Below are 21,485 nucleotides of genomic sequence, written 5' to 3'. Positions count from 1 at the left end.
AATAGTTACACGGAAAATAAAGATATTTACTGTCTGTGACTTTTACTAAAAATATCTGTGATTGTAAAGAATTAGTTCCAGGAATGGGTAAAAGTGGGAACTGTAAAGGCTGATGTCTGTACCTTTATCAAGTCATAATGTATTTGTTTCATATTCATACTGTGGTTGGATTTAAAAAGTTCTGGATAATTTTTTTTTATTTATACACAACATTCTTAATTTCATTCTTAAAGTAAAATGTCAGGGGCTGGATCTCTGCAGAAAGGAATAATTCCCCTCTGCCTAAAGCATTGCTCAGGCAATTGTATTTGAAGAGCTTTTTCCTTCCTTTGAAATAACAAGTAGTGACTGGGCTGGAGGAAGGAGATTGGAGTAGAGGCACTAGTTGCACCAATCTGGCCTAGAAAAATCTTAGTCTTTTATACTTGTTTTTCTTTCTCATCTTCTCTCTCTCTCCTCTCTCCCCCTCCCCACCCCTTCCCCCCCAGGTTTGTGTGCAGCTTGGTATATTATGGTCTGACTCTCAATGCAGGTGACTTAGGTGGAAGTATTTATGCCAATTTGGCTCTCTCTGGGCTGATAGAGATACCTGCCTACCCAATCTGTATCTACTTGATTAACCAAAAATGGTGAGTATTGAATAGAATGAAGCCCAATATCTAACTTTTTGCCAGAGGTAATTTTCCTGGGCACCAGTTTGCCCTTAGCTTATTCTCAGTTTAGTCCTGTTACAGGAAGTATTAACAATCCCAATTTACTCTGTCCTCCTGGGGGAATGAATTACGTAAAAAAAATAATTATTTTTTCATGGAAAAAGAGAAATTAATCTTTCCTAACCACTCCCAAGCAGTAAATAATACTCTAGTTCTGGCACACAAATTACAGAATTCTCCTCGAGAGCTTCAGTTTAGAGTCTAGCTGCTCTGACTCTCTACTAACACACAGGATGGCATTGTTCAGACTTTTGGTCTTGTGACACCATAGTAAAGAATCCCATAATACTTTCTAAGCCACTCCAAGCTGAATTCTTTTGGAACTAGAGTGCTGTCTTGGGGGCAGCTCCCATGGTGGGGTATGTGCGTTGGGCCTTATAGGGCTGACTGCTAGGGTTGCCAGTTTTGGTTGGCTGTATTCCTGGAGATTTTATCACATGACATCCAGGACAATCCTGGAGGATTGGCAACCTTACTGAACGCTGGGCCATCTAGCCTGTGTTTGATCTGCAATACTCCATTCTTTCTCTCTTTCAGTAGAGGTCATCTCCAAACTTTATTAATAGGTAGCTTTTCTCCCTCTTTCTTATGTGTTTGAGGAACAGCTCCTCCTGCATGTACCCACTTCCCTGTCCCTCCACCGGGAGACCAATTAAAAAGCTAGGAATAGTCAGCCAGTCTACCTGGAGATTTCTTAGTGATTTGCAAGCTGCACTACTTAGTGCATCCTTGACAGGCTCATGCACTGACCATACTATGAGAGGACCAGAGGTTTCTATTTGAAAATTTAAAGAGTGAGAAAGCAAAGACTCTGCAGGAGATTGTTTTCAGTAATTTATGCCATGTGAGTAGAGTGGTGTTGAGTGAATTTAGATTGCTCAGTGCATTGAAGTCCTTGGATGAAAAGTGGAGTAGAAATGCTAAGCATTATCCTTTTTGGGGACCCCATTAGGTTTGGCCGAAAACGGACACTGGCAGCATTCCTGTTCCTGGGAGGTCTGGCCTGTCTTATTGTCATGTTTCTTCCGGAAAAGAAAGGTAAATGTCTTTTTTGGGTTTTTTGTTTTTTAAGGAGTTTATAGTAGTAGTATATAACACCCTCTAACCCAGGATCTAAGGGATTTCACAAATGTTAGGTTCATAATCATTACCTACATCATGTCAATGTTATCTCCATTGTACAACTGGGGAAACTGAGGCATAGTAAGGGGGAAGTGGTTTTGTGATAAGTTGGGGAAAGAGTTTGGAATGGAACCCATTTCCAGGCTACCAGTCCTATGCTGTTAATCACAATACCAACATATTGCTGCCTCTGCTTTATACGAGACATTTCTTAGGAATTGGGGAAATGTACCTTACGCCAAGGGTGGGCAAACTTTTTGGCCCGAGGGCCACATCTGGGTATAGAAATTATATGGCAGGTCATGAATGCTCACAAAATTGGGGTTGGGGTGCAAGAGGGGGTGAGGACTCTGGCTGGGGGTGCAGGCTCTGGGGTGGAGCTAGAAATGAGGAGTTTGGGGTGCAGGAGGGGGCTCTGGGCTGGGACCGAGGTGTTCAGATGGCGGAAGGGGGATCAGGGCGGGGGGTTGGAGCGTGGGTGGGGTGAGGGCTCTGGCTGTGGGTGCAGGCTCTGGGGTGGGGCTGGGGATGAGGGGTTTGGGATGTAGGAGGGTGCTTCAGGCTGGGACCAACGGGGTTCAGAGTGGGGGGGGAGGGGGCTCGGGTGCAGGCTCGGGGTGGTGCTTACCTCAAGCATTTCCCAGAAGCAACGGCATGTCTCCCCTCCAGCTCCTATGTGCAGGCCCGGCCCAGTGGCCCTGCTGCATGCTGCCCCATCCACAGGCGCCGCCTCTGCAGCTCTCATTGGCCGCAGTTCCCGGCCAATGGGAGCTGCAGGGGTAGCGTGTGGAGTGGAGTCCCCTGGCTGTCCCTAAACGTAGGCGCCAGAGGGGGAGACATGCTGCTGCTTCCGAGAGCTGCTTGAGGTAAGCGCCACCCTGAGCCTGCTCCCTAGCTGGAATGCAGTTATTTTTTGTACATAATTCTACATTTGTAAGTTACACTTTCACGATAAAGAGATTGCACGACGGTACTTGTATGAAGTGAATTGAAACATACTATTTCTTTTGTTTATCATTTTTATAGTGCAAATATTTGTAATAAAAATAATAAAGTGAGCGCTGTATACTGTTGCAATAGAAATCAATATATTTGAAAATGTAGAAAAACACAAAATATTTAATACATTTCAATTGGTATTCTGTTTAACAGTGCGATTAATCGTGATTAATTTTTTTAATCACCATTAATTTTTTTGAGCTAATTGCGTGAGTTAACTGCAATTAATCGACAGCCCTAAATTTTAATTTATTTCAGGAAACCATATAAAGGTCCAGTGCTAGCTTGTTTTTCAACTGTTGTACACAGATACGGAAACAGAAAATGTTAGTAAGAGAAAAGACTTCTTCCTTTCAAAGCAAGGCACATAAAATTAATGATACTTCATACTTGTACTTACATAGTACTAGTTATGAGAGGGCCTCAAAAGTCTTTAGACCGTTGAACCTAGCAGGATTTTTAAAAGGATTAAACATTTAAATGGATGAACACCTATAGTTACACTAGACGGTGGTGAATATAATTGTTTATTTTAAAGGGGTAGAACTCAAATTTCAGGGTATAAGTCAATCACTAACTGCCTGGGCTGAAATAGAAACAGGTTATTTTTTGTCATTATCCTTTATATAGGATTTTAACACTTTCCTCTGAAGCATCTGGTACTGGCCACTGTCAAACAGGATACTGGGCTAGGTGGACCACTGGTCTGATCCTATATGGCAGTTCCCATCTTTTTTCTAATGAGGCAATTTTAGATCACCCATCACATAGGAACCAAAGTCCCACTGAAAGTCACCTAGATACTAAGTCACTTAAGCACTTTTGAAAAATTTTCTGTTGTTCTTTCCACCAGCTTACCAATAGTACAAATGCTACTCTTCAGCATTTATTGTTGTTACCCCAACAGTACATCCAGAAAATGTTTAGAAATTGTCATAAAAATTTTCAAACCAGTCGCCTTATCTTTTACTTCTAATGCCTATTATAACAATTTAAAAACAGAATTTAAGTAAAAAATTGAACTTCACTGTTTTTCATAATTTGATCAGTGAGACAAACTGACTTCTTTGCTTTTTTCTGGCTCTCATGCTGTGGTGCTGGGGACTGTAGTCATTTAAACAAACTATTTCTACTGGATTTCTTAATTTAAAGGGAAACACCTGGACTGACATTAGATGTTAAATTATTCTCCCTCCTCCTCCCCCCTTCCAACCAAAAAATTGTAGGCCAGATATGAAAGTCTCTTTTCAATGTAAAACTTAATTCTAAAATACATTTCACAGGGTGTTCAAAGGAAGAAGTTTTTCCTCTTTATACAATCTAACTGTACAGCTAAAGAAAATGGGTGCATTTTCCCTCCACATCTTACAAAATCAGATAGGTGACTTTTTTGCTACTGCTGCCCGAAGGATGGATTTCTTGAATTCTCTTGAGCTTTGAGAGCCCTACTGAAGCCACATATAATCAATGTATGCACCTCTGACAGATATGGTCAGCATAACAAACTCTTCATCACATTCCCTTTCATTCAATTTGTAACTGAAGTGATTACTAAAGGACATTTCTGTATGCTATGGATCCTTACAAAGGTCACATTTTCTTTATCAGCCACAGGAGTGTTTGCAGTTGTGAACAGCCGTTCTTTGTCTTTACTGGGGAAACTGACAATCAGTGCAGCATTTAACATTGTTTATATCTACACGTCAGAGCTTTATCCTACAGTGATCAGGTAATCTGAATTCACTTTGTGGTGGTGGTTTCTCTTGCCCATCTCTCTAATCCTTATTACTTCCACTTTTATTTTTGTCCTGTTAACAGCACCTTCTCATAGAGACTTTCCTTTAATTGACTAACCACACAAGTTTTTCCTTTATAGGGCCTTATAGCAGTAGCACCTGAAATCCTCTAGCTGCTATGTAAACATAAGACAACTCCATTAAGTATTCATGCTAGTGTAGCCAGTGATGTTGAGGCTTATACCTTCAGGAGGCTGCAATTGTTTAGAGCAACTTGGTCATTCACAAATATACTTGAGCAGCTCTGACATTTGATCTACTAGGGAGTAGTGGAGCCACATACTCTTTGTAGGAGAGTGGACAGATGAATGTAGCATATAGATGCACTTTGTACTGGCGGTTCCCCCAGGTACAGCCATTGGTAGCCAGCCAGCCAGTCTAGCTAGTACCAGCACACCTGTAGTGTAAACACACAAATCTGATATGGGTGTGATTTGGATTAGTGCCATTTATCCCCAATTTCAAGAAAGGTTAATGTGCACTAGTCCAAATCACAGTTTACAGTGATTTTGTCTCTACTGTGGCAGCTACACTAATGCCTGAAATTCTGTTTGTGAATGAGGGTCTCTGTTCTTCAGCACTGGTTACAGTTCCACTACTGGAATGCTTTTAACAGCATTCCAATACCTCCCTTGCCAACAAACTTTGTCATAGGCATAGTACAATGACCAAGAATTTTCTTATTGCTGACATCTTTTAAAAATTCCTTAATTCCTCTCCTGCAAATACCATTGATTAATACCTGTATTTTTCTTTAGGAATGTTGGAATGGGTTCCTGCTCCATGTTTTCCCGGGTTGGTGGGATTATTGCTCCCTTCATCCCTTCACTGGTTTGTCTGCACTTATATTTTTATTTCTATCTTGCTTAGCTCTGATTGATGTATCAGATGTTTGCATGGATGGGGGAAATAGGACAAACTGTGTATGATTCAAGAGCTGTAAAATATAATCAACATGGAGGATATGTCAATATAGTATCATGCTTCTCCATACATGGTGAAGGACAGCAGGATGTAGCCCTTATGTAGGCAAAACTCCCACTGTTTGTTTCAGTCTGTGTTTTATCCATGTAAGGATTTCATGAACTTTCAGATGCTCAGATACTATGGTGGTGAGCCTCTCCTAAAATCCTGGGTAGGCAAAGTTAAAACCTAAGCTGGTGTGTAGGATTTACCATATCAGATGAGACTGTTGTACTCTTTAGTAGTTATGATCCCCTCTCTCTCTAATGCTAGAGATGAATCCCTTCATATAAATTGCCTCAACAAACGTGTAGTTCTGGAAATGGATAGGGGAAAGGGAAGGAATGATATGATCAATTTATTCCTTGAAATGTGAGGTTTGTGTTTTAACCTTAATATCTTAATGGAGAAGAGAGAGGCAGCCTCAACTGGCTTCGCTCTCACTAGATACATGCAAATTAAAATTCATAGCTAAGTGTCATGTCTCTAGATGTGGATATTCATGTAGAGAGACCTGAGATACTTAAAATCCCTGAGCCTGAATCTCGCAAGAGGCTCTGAACAGAATGAGAAATCAGGGTCTGGGGAATTACATATATTATGTATGGTATAGTGACCTGAGGTACTCGTATAAAAATAAATGGCCAGATTTTCTCATGGCAGAAAGGAACTGGAAATTGTCAACTCTGACCAAGTGAAAATTCCCTTTGTAGGGTGGAGCTTTCTTGCTTCTGCATCCCCTCCTACCTGACTCAGGCAAAGGCGTCTATCAGGAAGGCAGGGCATGTTGAGGGTATTCTGACTATCTGGCCTTTAGGAGTCAATTGATAGCTGTCAAGTATCAGGGGGTAGCCGTGTTAGTCTGTATCTACAAAAACAACAAGGAGTCTGGTGGCACCTTAAAGACTAACAGATTTATTTGGGCATAAGCTTTCGTGAGTAAAAACCTCACTTCTTCGGATGCATACTCTATGCATCCGAAGAAGTGAGGTTTTTACTCACGAAAGCTTATGCCCAAATAAATCTGTTAGTCTTTAAGGTGCCACCAGACTCCTTGTTGTTTTAATTGATAGCTGGTGTAGACTAGCAGCCCCTACCCTACTCCAGGATAAGCTCAGGCCAGTGCAGATCTGCCTGAGGAAGTGTCACAGGCTCCCTGACATGGGTGGTGGTGATCAGGTGAGGATATGGGGGCACTCCATTCTGTTGTGTCCGACAGGAACTTGGCATTGCAGAGAATCTGAACAAACGATCTTAAACAAATAATCAATTTGAGACTTCATCACACTTAAACATATGTCAGCTTTGTGTAAACATGGGAACAAATAAATGTTGAATTGGGGAAAAAACTTGTTTGTTTTGGGAGTTCCCCCAACACATTTGTAAATAAGGTTTGTATTTTTGTTGGGAGAGAAAGTTATGAGGTTGTATGTATTGGTGATAAAACATTGTGCCTTTATGCCTGGTCATAGTCTAATATTGTGTTAACTTTTCCTATTCTTGATTTAGAATTTTTTCACAATTGAAAGTGAGTGAAAGACTTAAAATAAAAAAAACCAATTAACAGTCGCATTAAATTTTCAAAATGAACTTGCCTGGCTTCTCAATTTGCCTGAAACTGTACATTCAAATTTCTGGAGTTCCATTTTAGGCAACACACACTTTTGCTTCCCCAAACTTGGTTTTGCATTTGACATCTTCTCAATTTGTGTGCACAAATCAGCATCTGTGTCAAAATTTCATAGTCAAGAGCTTGAATGCATGAATTTAGCAGGCACTTATTTAAAATTTTCCTTCCAAAACCTGTGGATCCAGAGGTATTGATAAGATTGGTTCCAAGCATTTCTGAAATCTTCTGTTCCAATCTTTATGTATCATTAAGGCTACATTTTAGTCACATGTATTTTTAGTAAAAGTCATGGACAGGTCACGGGTAGTAAACAAAAATTCACGGCCCATGACCTGTCCATGATTTTTACTATATACCCCTAACTAAAACTTGGGGGAGAGGGGGTGCTTGGGGGAGGGGAGGGGCACGTGGCCTGGGGCTCCCGCTGGTGCTGGGGGGAAGCCATGTTGCTTGGGGGGGATTGGCAGGGCTCGCACGCTCCCTACCGGGCCCCGCATGTCCCCGACACTCCGGCCATGGGGCTCCAATCGCTGTTCCCGCCACAGGCGCTGGCTCCGTAGGTGCAGCTCCCATTGGCTGAGAAACTCAGCCAATGGGAGCTGTGGGGGCGGGGCCTGCGGGCGCAGGCAGCGCACGGAGCCTCCTGACCCCTCCTCTGCCTATGCTAGTGGCAGCCGGGGAGCCGCCCCACCCCTGAGGCAAGCGCATCCCCTAGCCCATAGCCCCCTCCCACACACCCAAACTGCTGCTATTGGCCTAGAGGCTGCCCAGCTCGGGTAGCTCCTTAGCCAGCACCGACTGCTGCAGAAGTCACGGAATCTGTGACTTCCATGACCTCTGTGACAGATACGCAGCCTTATGTATCATACCTGTGATGGGTTCCCCCTGGGCTGCTACCTGGGACTGGGGTGCCATTGAGCCCACCTGACCCATCAGCCTGGGTTCCCTTTACACTGTACTGCTGTCACCAGCCTGTCAAGCCCTCTTCCAAGCTTCAGTCTGCCCCTTCACTGGCACACATACAGGTAGGGACACACCCAGCTGCAGAAACATACAGATGCTGTGCTCAGTTCTGCATGGGAAGGCTTCAGCTAAGGAACTGCCCAATTACTCAACTGCACACACCCCCTCTGGACGGTAAACCCAAAATTATAACATCTTGTGCTGCACAGGGAACTGTACAGCGTAAGCTCATGAAATTCGCCCCCTCCCTCAATGTGGAGAGGAATATACACAGCTTCTGCCCCCCTGGTTATGACTCTCACACACTGGTTTTAGACCAAGCAAATATAAGTTTATTAACTACAAAAGATAGATTTTAAGTGATTATAAGGGATAGCAAACAGATCAAAGCAAAGCTTAATATACTAAAGAGATTGGATATGAGTAGCAAATTCTCACCCTAATTGTTGATTCAGGCGGTTTGCAGAGATTCTTAAGGGGCCAGCTGTCTCTGCTTTCAGCTTAAAAACCCCAGGTATTCCTTTCACAGGCTAGAAATCCCTCTAGCCTGGGTCCAACCCTTCTCTCCTAGTCCAGTCCTTGTTTCTCAGGTGTTTCCAAGTGTCTCTTTTGGGTGGAAAGCAACAGAGGGTCCTGTGGCACCTGTTGCTTTTTACAGATTCAGACTAACACGGCTACCCCTCTGATCCTTTGGGTGGGGAGTCAGCGAAGAACCCTGATGATGTCACTCTCCTGCCTTAAATAGCTTTTGCATATGGCGGGAACCTGTTGTCTCCAAGATTGGTTCCCATGCCTGGTCAGTGGAAAAACACTAGTATTCCAAGATGGAGTCCAGTACCAGGTGACTTGGTCACATGTCTTTGTAGGCTCACAGCATCCATGACTCAGAGGCTGTTTGTAGCATCCTCAGGAAGGCTCCCTGGTGGGAGATTAGCTTCTTATACCACCTATTGTTCTCCATAATGGCCCTTCCCAGCCAGCCATCTAGGCTGAGTGCATTCTGCCTAGTGGGCGTTCCCCAGGTGTAAACCCATTTGTAATAGATGCATAAACAATATTCCTAACTTCAGATGCCAAAATGATACATGAATACAAATATTATAATCTATTCAGTAAATCATAATCTTTTAAATGATATCACATGACCTTTCTTGCATAAAATACATCATGGTTATGCCATTATTATATAATAATATCTCTATGAAGAATATGGGGTGTAGTGTCACAATACCTACCTCACAGGGTGGCTGAAAATTAAGTGCTTGAATATGTAAAATGCCATATATTGGTTCTTTCCTTAACTATCTCTGCTCTTAATTTCCAGAAATCTGTGCAGTGGTCTCTTCCATACATCGTGTTTGGAGTGACTGGCCTGTTGTCGGGGTTCCTGAGTTTGTTATTGCCAGAAACACTAAACTGCCCTTTGCTAGAGACGATATCGGACTTGCAGGTGTGCTCATACTGGAGACTGGGGGATGAAGCTATGTCATTGCAAGCACTAGGTGGCTCCCGGGTACATCATTTTTCTTAATACTTCTCTATCATTGTAGTGCGTTGATTACAGCTGTCAACTTTAGAAGTGCCAAACTAGATGGTGCTTAGTCTGTGGATGACAGGCCCCAGGGGGACATAGGGGATAGTTTAGTGATCTTACCATCATATTTGAAATACTCTCTGCAAGTGCAGGCTCAGATCCTAGCTAGGTCAACTCATCCCTTCAAGCTATGCTTGGTGAGAAAGTTACAACTTTTTCTTTTAGGGTAACGGACCCTAACACAGTGATCTCTGCCTCTGTCACCTCTGCAGCATGGGTCGTGCAAGGCTGGTCTGTAAGACCTTTCAAAAAGGATGCAGCAGCTAGTTTGTGAGGGAGGGTTGTGCCTGTATTATATAATCTGTGCAGGCTTCCACTTTGTTTTTGGATGCAATTTAAGGTGTTGGTTCTACCATATAAAGCCTTAAATTGGTTAGAACCTGGTTAACTCTGATGTCTGCCTCACACTTGACATAGTAGCTGAGATTAGTTGAGATGCATGATCTAACAACTCCGAGGCTTAATAATGAGGAGACTTGGAGGCAAGGTATTTTCAAAAAAAGAAGAACAGGAGTACTTGTGGCACCTTAGAGATATGCATATGCATCCGAAGAAGTGGGCTGTAGTCCACGAAAGCTTATGCTCTAATAAATTTGTTAGTCTCTAAGGTGCCACAAGTACTCCTGTTCTTCTTTTTGCGGATACAGACTAACACGGCTGTTACTCTGAAAGGTATTTTCAGTGAGGTTTACTTTACTGCTGAGTTTGCTTCCCTCTGTTCATTCATCAGGTTTTGTTGACCTTCCAGTCATGTCTTGAGGTGTGAGAGTTCTTCCATCTATTTTTTTTCTCCTGGGGAGGGAGAAGTAAATGAGAGTGGAAAGAGTGATTAAGTTTGGGGAGGGATCTTAGGTTTTTGAACATTAGTCCAAAACCTGTAAGTATTGTAGGGTTTATAAAGATTATAGATTGACTTGGAGCACTAGAAGGGTACATCTTGTCACATTAAATGAAATGAAAAAATACCCAAAGTCTTCAGGAACACACTTCCCCAGATATACATCTGATATGAATCCAGATAAAACAAAGGAGCCAGTTTCATGTCTGCAGTGATGCTGTCTACTTCAGTGAAGTTACACCCGGGATGCCCTCTGACACATACATTTTTAAGACAATCACAGATAAAACATATGGAAAATTGAAAGCTGTTAAACATTAACCCTGTCTGATAAAGGTGATAGAAAGGCCTAGTGGAGCTGCCATAAGACTTATAACGAGCATTAGGATTTCTGGATGACTAATTCAGAGATTCTCTTGTGGAATCCATTGTCGTTTCTGACCACCTTCAACACAGCATACATTGTCTCTTCAAAGTGGCATACGTCCCTCTAACTGCACTCAGGAATATGACATTCACCTTGGACAGCCCAGCTCTTCTGGAATGATTTTGGGAATGCAAAAATATCCCTTCATTGACCGTTATTACTACTCAAACTGTTCAGAATTCCTCTGAATTTCTACCTTTGCCTTTAACACGTTGTTCTGCTGGATACCCACTGATGTCTAGTGTACATTTAAATTTTGCCAACATATCTATGTCATAGAATCGTAGACTTGATTAGTGGAGTAATTTTTTTCTGACTTAGCTGTGTTAGCAAAAGCCCTAGTGTTGCATCATCAGTATAGCGTTATACCCCCGTTATACCATCAAAGCCATTTTGCTGGAATTGCTTTTTTACGCCCTCCTGGTATAGATGCAGTTTATACCAACTCTTTTGCTGGTATAAACTGCTTCTATACTCAGAGGATTTGCTGGTACAACTATACTGGCAAATCCCTTAATTATAGAAAAAGACTGGGTGTAGCCACTTTATATGATCCATAAGAGCTGAAATGTTTGGATAATCTCCCACTGTGCTCAAAGATTTGTGGAGAAAATCTGACTGCGTCCAATGTTGTTAGTCTGGGTTGGGCAAAGTAAGAAGACTTGTGTGATTCTATGCCAATACATATGTTAATGTTTCCCCTCTTCTCTTGGAGCAGTTGCTTTGTGGGCTTAAAGGTCTGTAAGTTACATACACTGAGTGTGATAATTCTCCATGCTAAGGAAGACCCATAAATCATTGTGATATTATAAAACTGTAACGCACAGGTTGGTGGCTGCCTTCTATCCCAGAGGGCTTTGTTGCAGGGGTGCTTTGTTTATTAGGTTCGAAAGCACTTTAGACAATATGAAAGACAGATTTTGCAAGCTGAACAGGATTGGGCTGGGTCCGTTGCTTTCCCTGCATGTCTCATCCAAGTAAAGGATATTTTAGGAAGTGATATTTGTGATTTTTGTCATAAATAAACTAGGGAAATCCAACCTAGATGGAGCTACTATAAGGTGAGTGCATAACTGGTTGGAAAACCGTTCCCAGGGAGTAGTTATCAGTGGTTCACAGTCAGGCTGGAAGGGCATAATGAGTGGGGTCCCGCAGGGATCAGCTCTGGGTCTGGTTCTGTTCAATATCTTCATCAATTATTTAGATAATGGCATAGAGAGTACCCTTTGTAAAGTTTGCGGATGATACCAAGCTGGGAGGGGTTGCAAGTGCTTTAGAGGATAGGATTAAAATTCAAAATGATCTGGAAAAACTGGAGAAATGGTCTGAAGTAAATGGACATATGCAAAGTCCTCCACTTAGGAAGGAACAATCAGTTGCACACATGCAAAATGGGAAATGACTGCCTAGGAAGGAGTACTGCGGAAAGAGATCTGGGGGTCCTAGTGGACCACAAGCTAACTATGAGTCGTTAATGTACTACTGTGGCAAAAAAAGTGAACAGCGTTCTGGGATGTATTAGCAGGCGTGTCGTAAGCAAGACACGAGAAGTAATTCTTCCGCTCTACTCTGCGCTGATTAGACCTCAGCTGGAGTATTGTGTCCAGTTCTGGGCGCCACATTTCAGGAAAGATGTGGACAAATTGGAGACAGTCCAGAGATGAACAGCAAAAATGATTAAAGGTCTAGAAAACATGGCCTATGAGGGAAGATTGAAAAAATTGGGTTTGTTTAGACTGAGAGGGGACATAAACAGTTTTCTAGTACATAAAAGGTTGTTACAAGGAGGAGGGAGAAAAATTGTTCTTTTTAACCTCTGAGGATAGGACAAGAAGCAATGGGCTTAAATTGCAGCAAGGGCGGTTTACGTTGGACGTTAGGAAAAACTTCCTAACTGCCATGGTGATTAAGCACTGGAATAAATTGCCTAGGGAGGTTGTGGAATCTCTATCATTGGAGGTTTTTAAGAGCAGGTTGGAGATGGTCTGGAGATAATACTTAGTCCTGCCATGAGTGCCGGGGACTGGACTAAATGACCTCTCGAGGTCCCTTCCAGTCCTATGATTCTATTCTTTTTCACAACTTATCACTCATTCTTTTAGTCAGTGCAGAGCACAGTTCCCTACCAAGGTGTTAGAGGTGCTTATTGCTGGAAATGCTCTGTCTGAAAGAATGTTGTTTAGCCAAACAAAATTTAAAATGTGTGTATTTTCACACTTGCACCACTCTTAAGCTTTTTGGGGGAGAAAACAGTTCCCCTCTTATATGTAATTAGTGCAAGTATGGAAAATTCCTTTGCTTGGAAGATAAGAATGATCTTGTGGCCAAAGTACAGCATTTGGAGTAAGGAGATCTAGCTTCAGCTCTCATTTAGCAAATTGTCTCTGCAGTTCCCTTCTCTGCCCCTAGATAGTCACCTGACTTGGATCGCAAGCCACAAACTTTTCAAGTAGTGAAAATAGCTTGCAGGAATGTATGTGGCACACCCTAGTATTGTAGAATGCAAAAGTACAGAATAGCCTTTTGTCCCACAGTTCCTCCCTTTCCAACAGTTTCAGCACCTGCAGAGCCTCTTTCCCTTTGTGTCAGGCACAATCAGTTTTTTCCTGTTTTGTTTTTTCCAATAGTTAGTAGCTTGTTCTATAAACGTTCTGGGCCCATGAGTGTCTCTTCGCCTGCGTTTAGGCTTTTTATATTGTTGGCCAGTTTGAACTTCGTTTGTTTATCTCCATGGCAGGTAATCCTGGCAAATGGCCTTATTATTTTATTTTTTTAAGGCGAAGCTTGTGTAGGAAGATGCCTCTTCATCCTTATTTATCATGAGTAGACATTTGCCCCCAAACTCTGCTGCCTGAGCCTCTGCTTCTAGTACATCACAGAGAGTAGATAATGTTTAACCCCGCAGCTCACAGAGAGCCGAGAAGGTAGAATGCCGGATCAAGCCATCCTAGTCAGTTCATTTGTCCTGCATGCAACCTCCTTAGTCTGCTAAAGGGAGCACAGGAGTTCATGTTGGATAAAAGCCCATCATTTTCTAAGAGGGTTCCAAGAAGTATGAAGCTAAAATCCTCAGATTCAAGAGGAACTGACCTTGGGAGGTCTCATTTCTCTGTATTTTAGTTTCCCCTATATAAAATGGGCAAAATCCTCCCCACCTCTCAGTAGAGTTGTAATGCTTCCTATTTGTAAAGAGCACTTCGAGATGCTCTGAAGGTGCTGTAAAAGTACATTTTTTCAACGTTAACTGTTGAATGTGTTAACAATTTTCATTTTTTTTCTAGTCTGCAGACAAAGATAGCTCTGCAGGGAGTGAAAGTGAAGATGAAGAATTCTATGATGCTGATGAAGAGACCCAAATGATCAAGTAACAAGAGGAAGCTTTCCTTTTTATGCCTTTTTTTTAACTTGTCCAGCCAGATCCACCCGTAAGAATAAAACTGGAACCGTCTGTGGGTGAATTATAACAGGGCAAGTGCCTCTGCCTTTCCAGCGTTGGGAGATGAATTCGAGTACTGTTCAGATGCATTACAGTGGTTTGACTGGTGACCACTGCTGGATTTTTTTTTTTTTTTTTTTTCTTACTCATGAGAACCATTCAAATGTTTGTGGCTCAAAATTATGATTGCAGGCTAGGTTTGAGGCCAAAGATGCTGGGGAGGTATTTGACGTATTTCTGAAACTTGAACTTGAGAATTGATCCAACTTGCAGACAGACTTCCGCTGCATGTGTTCACATTTTTCCTTCAAGGTGGGCTCATGTTGATTTTGAAGCAGCTGAAATCCATAAACTTGAAAGGTTTCAACTAGATTTCTTCAGATGGATGAAATCTAAAGAGTTAAACTGGACACAGAAGGTACTACAGGCCAGTATGATGGGAACAAATTCCTGAAATCCTCTCTTACGTTATCTACAGCACACTGGGAAGAATGAACTATGGATTCTCTACCAGTTCTGCATCCGCTCACTGGAATGGAATTTCATACCTCAAGTGGTTAGGGAACACCAACAAAAGATAGCTGTACTCAGTGATGTTCTAGGGTGGATGGCTAGAGGAACCATCAGAAGTTGGAGGGACCAACTAATAGGAAAGGGCAGATGGACTTAAATAAAACAGAAATCCCCATTATTGCTGATCTCTTTTTCCCCCATCTGTCTCCTCTGCCTCGCCCCTCTCAAAACTTCCTTTTTTCCTTTTATTTTGGTTCTTTCTCTCACAGGTTTGTCATGACAGTCTGTAAATCTCAGGACAGCTCTGAATTTCTGTTGCGTATTCTGTTTGATTTTGTTCCTCTCATCTTTTCTCACTTTGCCATGTAAACTGAAGGACTTGTTTTTCCATGGTATATAGTGAATGTCTTATGGGAGGTAATTTTACTTAGCTAGGTTTTGCATTATTGTGGCTATCCATGATGGTGGCTATGGAGAAAAATGAGATCTGCAGTGGTGCAGAGTACTGAAATTGCCTGTCCAGGCTGCTGCTAGTGTCTTGGGGATCATTGCAAGAGGATTTGAGTATTTATTTAAATTTCTATATATAGATAAAGTTCTTTGGAAGTTTCCCTTGACCTTGCTGAGGGAGAACTGTATTCTTTTGTTTACACTAAACTTTTTTTAAAGTATACTGAAATAGAAGGATGTTGAGTGTTGAAGTTTTGCCAACTAATAGATGTGGCCTTTGGGTATGTATTCAATATTCCTGGTTAGTGTTGACTTTATACTCCTAGCTCTCTATCCTCCTAGCTCTTCTATATCATTTTTTGAAGTTTATGGGATCAAATTTCATATTAAAAGTGTAAAGGTAGCTGGTTATTCTATTAGAAAATAATACAGGGATCAGATGATTGGGGAGAAGGGTGTTTACTGAACATATTCCAGAGTCAGAGCAAAAAACTCAGTTATTCTAGAAGGCAGCAGAAGATCGGATCTGAAACTTACAGCAGGCTATCTAAACTTTGTCCAGTCAAGAGCTGCATAGGCAACTTTCGAGGAGCCCAAGAGTTGTAGCTCTGTTACTTAGGTGGAATGTCATCAGGGCCGGCTCCAGGCACCAGCGAACAAAGCAGGTGCTTGGGGCGGCCAATACAAAGGGGCGGCACCTCCAGGTCTTTGGCGGGAATTCAGCTGCAGATCCCTCAGTCCCTCTCTTCCTCTTTGAGCTGCCACCGAAGAGGAAGAGAGGGAGTGAAGGGCCCGCCGTCGAAGAATGAAGCGGCGCGATTGAGCTGCCGCCGATGGGTTTTTTTTTTTTTTTTTTTTTGCCGCTTGGGGTGGCAGAAAAGCTGGAGCCGGCCTTGAATGTCATGCTGCCATCCTCATCTTCAGTGCAGAGAGGAAGCCCACAAAGACTACATGTTCCATAGCATGCAGTTCTCCATTTTGTTCTGAACAGATTGATACACTGGGCTATGAGCACGAGGGTGAGCTATAGTGGGGTTCAGTAGTCTCTGCAGGCAGCACTTCAGGCTGGAAGATGAAGAGGACTGCTGACTGCATTGTAGACATCAGTGGGACATATTTGACCAGCAGCCCACACTTTGGTCTCTCTTGACTCTTGCACAGCTCTTGTGGATGTGATAGCAAAATTAATAGAACTTTTTAAAATGAATCTGGATGTTTTCAGCCTTATTTATACATAGGGAAATGACTGAGTGGAGTTCTTGGAGTTACAATTAAGTTTGTGTTTTGTGCTTTTTTTTTCTAGTTTGACATTTGACACTTTAAAATATGGGGATTATAAGGAACATGGGAGGAAGGTTTTTTTCTTTTCATTAGGCTCTTGATGATTTTTTTCCTCAAAGGTTCTAAATGTGCAATAGCTCTTGCTGAAGTTAATGCTGCAGTACCTAGGAACTATATTGATGCTGTCACAAACCCTATATTTCTTAAGGGATCAATCTCCACAGTGGAATCACTGCCTCTTTCTGGCTTTGAGCAGTGGAAATAGGGACTCCCTTGTGAGACTGACTAGCGCTCTTGGCCTTGTTGGGTATTTGGTTTTATCTACATTATGGATTTCTAAAAGTCCCAAACCTGAAAAGGGATCCATCCACGTAACTTTCCATTGTTGCTCCATGTGGTTGCAGTGGTTCAGGTGGGTGGATTTCTTTGTAGGATCATGGTCAAAATTTGTGATGGTCCCTAATTTACGGTCAAATTTACCTCCATTTCATACAAGCGCTCTTATACATATAATTGCAAAACCAAGGATGAAGAAATTTTTATGTGAAATAAATTAATTGCACTTTTTTTGGAGACCCTTATACCCACAGAGGCTGCATTCCATGGCAAGTATGGGCAGCATACACTGTATCTAGACAGACCAATATTGCTAAACAGAACTCTTCAGATTGACATCTCATGCATGGTCTTCTGAACTCTGCAGCTAGTGCCTGTTTTAATTAGAGGCCCAAGTCACAAAATTTGTATGGCTGTCCTACCTCCAAGTATAGTCTAATGGTTCAATGCTGGCCTGATTCTAATTCTTCCCATGTATGGGCAGCACATATTGGACATCTGCCCAGGGAAACTGTCGAGTATACACCAGTTCAAAAAGGAAAGTATCACTGTTAGTGACAGTAAAATAGCACTGATGATCTGACAGATTTAATCCTTGCAATTCTTGATTGAAGTTTGACAAAATAAGCATGGGGAGAGCGTTTATTCCATTGTTGCTAACTTAACTTTACATAAATGATCTGCACTATTCAGGGTTCTTGGTCCTGTGTAGACATAAGACTAAATCCAAGTTGGTAGCTGTCAGTCTCTTACCTATATTTCCTTGTTTTGTAGAAGTTGTTTTTCAGCTGTGACTCTTTATGGGGCTCTACTGGAGAGAATTGAGACTTTCCCACAGCAGAGTTCAGGCCAGCACTGCTTCCAGCCAGACCCATCTTCTTACCATTTCCCAACTCTGTTGTCAGGGTGTGGCAGGGGATGTGCTCTAACTTCTAGACCATGTTGACTTGGTCAACATTTTTCTGTCTTGAATTTGCTTATGGAAGCTGTGGCATTAGCTTCTCCAGTTTATTTTAAAACTGTAATAGATTCATGTCAGTATTTCAGTATTAAATCTGTGGGCAACACCAGGAGTGTATGGTGGAAGTTAGCATGTACATGCACACCTCCAGGTGGACCAGCTAAGTCTTTATGCACAGCTCTTCTTACGTTAATTATTTCTAGTGCAGGACTATGCATGTAAATGTTTGAGTCTCAGTACTCTATGAATTCATTGTAGGGTATAAAGAGTGGAGGAAAGGTTTTTAGATTGGAAAAATCTCTAATTTTAGAAATCATATGGAAAGGGCTAATTTGATGTAGCTCATTCACCTCTAGCATTCAGTGCAGCATTCTTCATGACCAGATAGTTGCCAGTGCCTACTCCGATCTGCTGTAACCCTCAAATGACCCATGTGATAGGACTATTCCAGTCTAATAGATGCGTTAAAAAGTTACCTTGAAAGTCAGCCTAAATGTACTTAATTTTATCTCCTCTCTGCTACTGATAGCTTCTTGAATCATCCTAAAATAGCTTTGATTGCAAACCTAGTGAAAAATATTAAGAAAATATAAATAGGGAATTGATTTTTGTTTAACTTTGATTCATTTGAAGTGACCCTAGTGCTAGAGCTCTAAGTGTCCTCAAATCAGTTTGGACCGGTGCTATACATAAGTAGTTCTGTGGAATTGGTCTAAGCAGTTTCCAGATTTCTAAGCTGGAACGAAACAATGTCTAAAACTAGTTCTGTGTGTTCATTTGGCATTCTTCCATGTGACCGGATAAAACTAGTATTTACAAGCATTTCTCCATGGATCTTTAGGACAGAAAGGGAGAACTACCTTTGTTTGTTCATGCCTTAGTGCTCTTTGCACTTTAATGACCATTGTTTCTGAAACCCTTCTCACTGCTTGCAGAGACAGTAATTAGCCAAAGAGATTGTTTTTTAATATTAAAGTATAGCATTTGCATAATTTGAAAGAGTTGCCTGTCTCGTATATCATGCACAAGTCTGCAGGGTCTTATTTTAATTGTAAATATCAAAGCTCACTCTTGAAGATCAGGATAAACAAGATAAGACCACTTGCTAGAATTTGTAAGTTCACTCATCAGACTTTTATGAAATGATAATTGAAGGCCACATGGAATTTTTTAGAATGAAGTAGATGGTAGAACTGGTATATTTGAGGGCAGTGCTAAATATTAAATGTCTAGAAGAGAGTTCAGTTTCCTTTTGGAACACAGTTTAAAAACAAACAAACTCAAATTCTGGGTGGTAGCATGTATGCCAGCAAAAATGCGGATAACTGAGGGAATGCACAGCAGGAGTTGGCTGCTTCCTGTCTCCAAAAGATTGTAAAGAGATTCTGTACCTCCAGCAATGGAATGGGGCAAAGCCATGAGGTGGCATAATTTACACCTTTATGTGGATACATATAACATGGCTGTCTGGACCAATCACTGTTCCCTTTGTATATCTGCCCCTCAATTACAAATGGTGCATGAGTCTCTAAAACAAAACATTACTGCTTCATAGCCAACTTTGTTACTGCTCGTATTGTTCATAGTCAATCAGGAGCCAGATAAAGTATGACAATAATAGTAATCCGTAATTCTGATTCTAATTGGGATGGATTGTATTTACAGAAATACTAAACAGCTGTATTTGAACAGTGCAGTATCCATGAAGCCTTCTAAATTCATGAAGTGTTGCTCAGATTTTGGCCTTAAATGGTTTTAAATGATCAATAAAAGTTGAAAGGCTGCTAAGTATTTAGGTGGGAAGAAGCCAACATCTGTGTATAATCTGAAAAGAGCAGAACTTTATGGAAACATTTGATATTGTCAACACAGATTAAAAATACAATTTACAGTATACTGAAGAATAGAATACCGTAGGGAAATGCTAATAATAACCTATTTTCTTCACCTAGAATTTCAGGTGAGTCTCTAAATGGTCAGTCTTTAATTCCAAGGAAAAGTGAAGTCAAAACCTTTTTTTCATGTTATTGCTGAAGATTGAATGAGATGCAGTCCTTGTGCAGGTATATTTTTTGCTTTATGAAGAAAATTTTTATTGCACTGCGTACTTAATGGTAGCAGCTTTTCCTTCCTTGAGTTAGTAACATTGGATTTTTTTAAGCTACCTCTTTCAATTAATCTTTATTTGGTACTGAATATTACATTAAAGAGATTTTAGGAAACTATGGGAAAAAATATTTTCCATTGTCTTGTTTGTATGCTGCTGGTGATCCACTGATTAACTTGAAAGGGGGAAGGTCTTATGGCTTTAATGTTTTTTACAGTGAATTTTGAATGAACTCTGTTTTTTCAACATCATATGACCAAGTTCAGTGCTGGTATAACTCCCATTGACTTTAGTGAAGTTGTACCTGCTTACACCACGATGGAATTTGATACTACATTCAGAAGTGCTTGTCAGGCTGTGGGTTAAGCAAAAAGATGTCTGGTGGTGAGGGGGGTGGGTTTTTGCTTGGGCCATGTACCCAGGCAGAAAGTTTTAGATGTTTGTTTTATGCAGTGTGTGGGTATATATATTTTTAATCCTTGATTTGAACTTCTTGAGCACTGCATATAAAGGCCTTTCAGCATAAATACATGGATTTATTGAATTTCGAAGTTGTCCTTCTGTGATCATCCTCTGAGTGCCATTTCTAGTTCACAGCTGTACGGTTAAAGCCTGGGGGTTGGTGGGTGTTTTTTAAGAACACCAAGAAGTCACCATTTGTTCAAGCCTAAAAACATTAGTTTCCCTGATGTATGTCTTTTGTAGTGGTAGCATTCACTTATACAGTGTGACTAAGTGCTGGGTCCGTCTCCTTTTAAGATGTGTTTGCCACAGATGACTAAACTGTTGTAACAAATGTAAAAATATTCAGAACAACTAAGACTCTCCTCTTCTGTCTGGATTGTTTCTGTATTTAATGCACATTGTTTGACCTATAGCTGCTATAATTCACTGGAGCTCTGCAAGGTAAAACCAGCAAGTTGGTTCAAGTTTGGAACCTTTTGCAATGTGAGATTTGTTTTTTAAAAAAAAAAAGACTCCATTAAAATTTTACACATTTTACAGCTTCTTTACTCCCAAAATGGGGGGGGGGAAGTCTCGGTAATAACACTATTTAGCCAGAAATCAATATGGGATATGCTTTACATTCTGGGAGATGTAAGTTATTTCTGGGTGATCTTTTGAGCATTTTTAAGATGTTAATCTTTAAGATTTCGTAGATATTTGTCTGCTGTGGCATGGTAACTTTTAGGTGATTTGTAAAAACTCTGAAACCGCCTCTGACTCATACAGTTCATATAAATGTCTTTGTGACTTATTTTGTGCCTTTTCTTTCCCTAATACAAGCTCTCTCTCAATAAACATAAACTGTTCCGGAACATTGCAAGTCTATTTTATTGTACTGATTTTACTTGC

At 41.2% G+C, this 21,485-nt stretch overlaps 1 protein-coding gene and 1 long non-coding RNA gene across 3 annotated transcripts in view; both read left to right on the top strand.

Moving 5' to 3' along the window:
• SLC22A15 (solute carrier family 22 member 15) overlaps positions 1-21,448 on the top strand; it is a 44,381-nt gene extending 22,933 nt beyond the window's left edge. Inside the window, exons 7-12 of one of the 2 annotated variants that reach the window (XM_005292677.5) lie at positions 489-629; positions 1,666-1,751; positions 4,443-4,563; positions 5,389-5,461; positions 9,511-9,636; positions 14,327-21,448. In XM_005292677.5, the coding sequence (XP_005292734.2) occupies positions 489-629; positions 1,666-1,751; positions 4,443-4,563; positions 5,389-5,461; positions 9,511-9,636; positions 14,327-14,413 (634 nt within the window). In that variant the 3' untranslated portion in view covers positions 14,414-21,448. Of the gene's footprint in view, positions 1-488; positions 630-1,665; positions 1,752-4,442; positions 4,564-5,388; positions 5,462-9,510; positions 9,700-14,326 lie in introns of both variants that reach the window. The other variant, XM_005292676.5, reaches the window with a different exon arrangement.
• Positions 9,706-11,832, top strand: LOC135976554 (uncharacterized). The gene is made up of 2 exons (XR_010593779.1): positions 9,706-10,267; positions 10,453-11,832. It is a non-coding gene; the product is annotated as an uncharacterized LOC135976554 (long non-coding RNA).
• Positions 21,449-21,485: the final 37 nt, after the last annotated feature.

Source organism: Chrysemys picta, chromosome 1, assembly GCF_011386835.1.
Source record: "Chrysemys picta bellii isolate R12L10 chromosome 1, ASM1138683v2, whole genome shotgun sequence".
In the NCBI taxonomy this organism is placed as follows: domain Eukaryota; kingdom Metazoa; phylum Chordata; order Testudines; family Emydidae; genus Chrysemys; species Chrysemys picta.
Note: the sequence above shows the minus strand (reverse complement) of the source record. Positions and strands in the feature narration are given on the sequence as shown.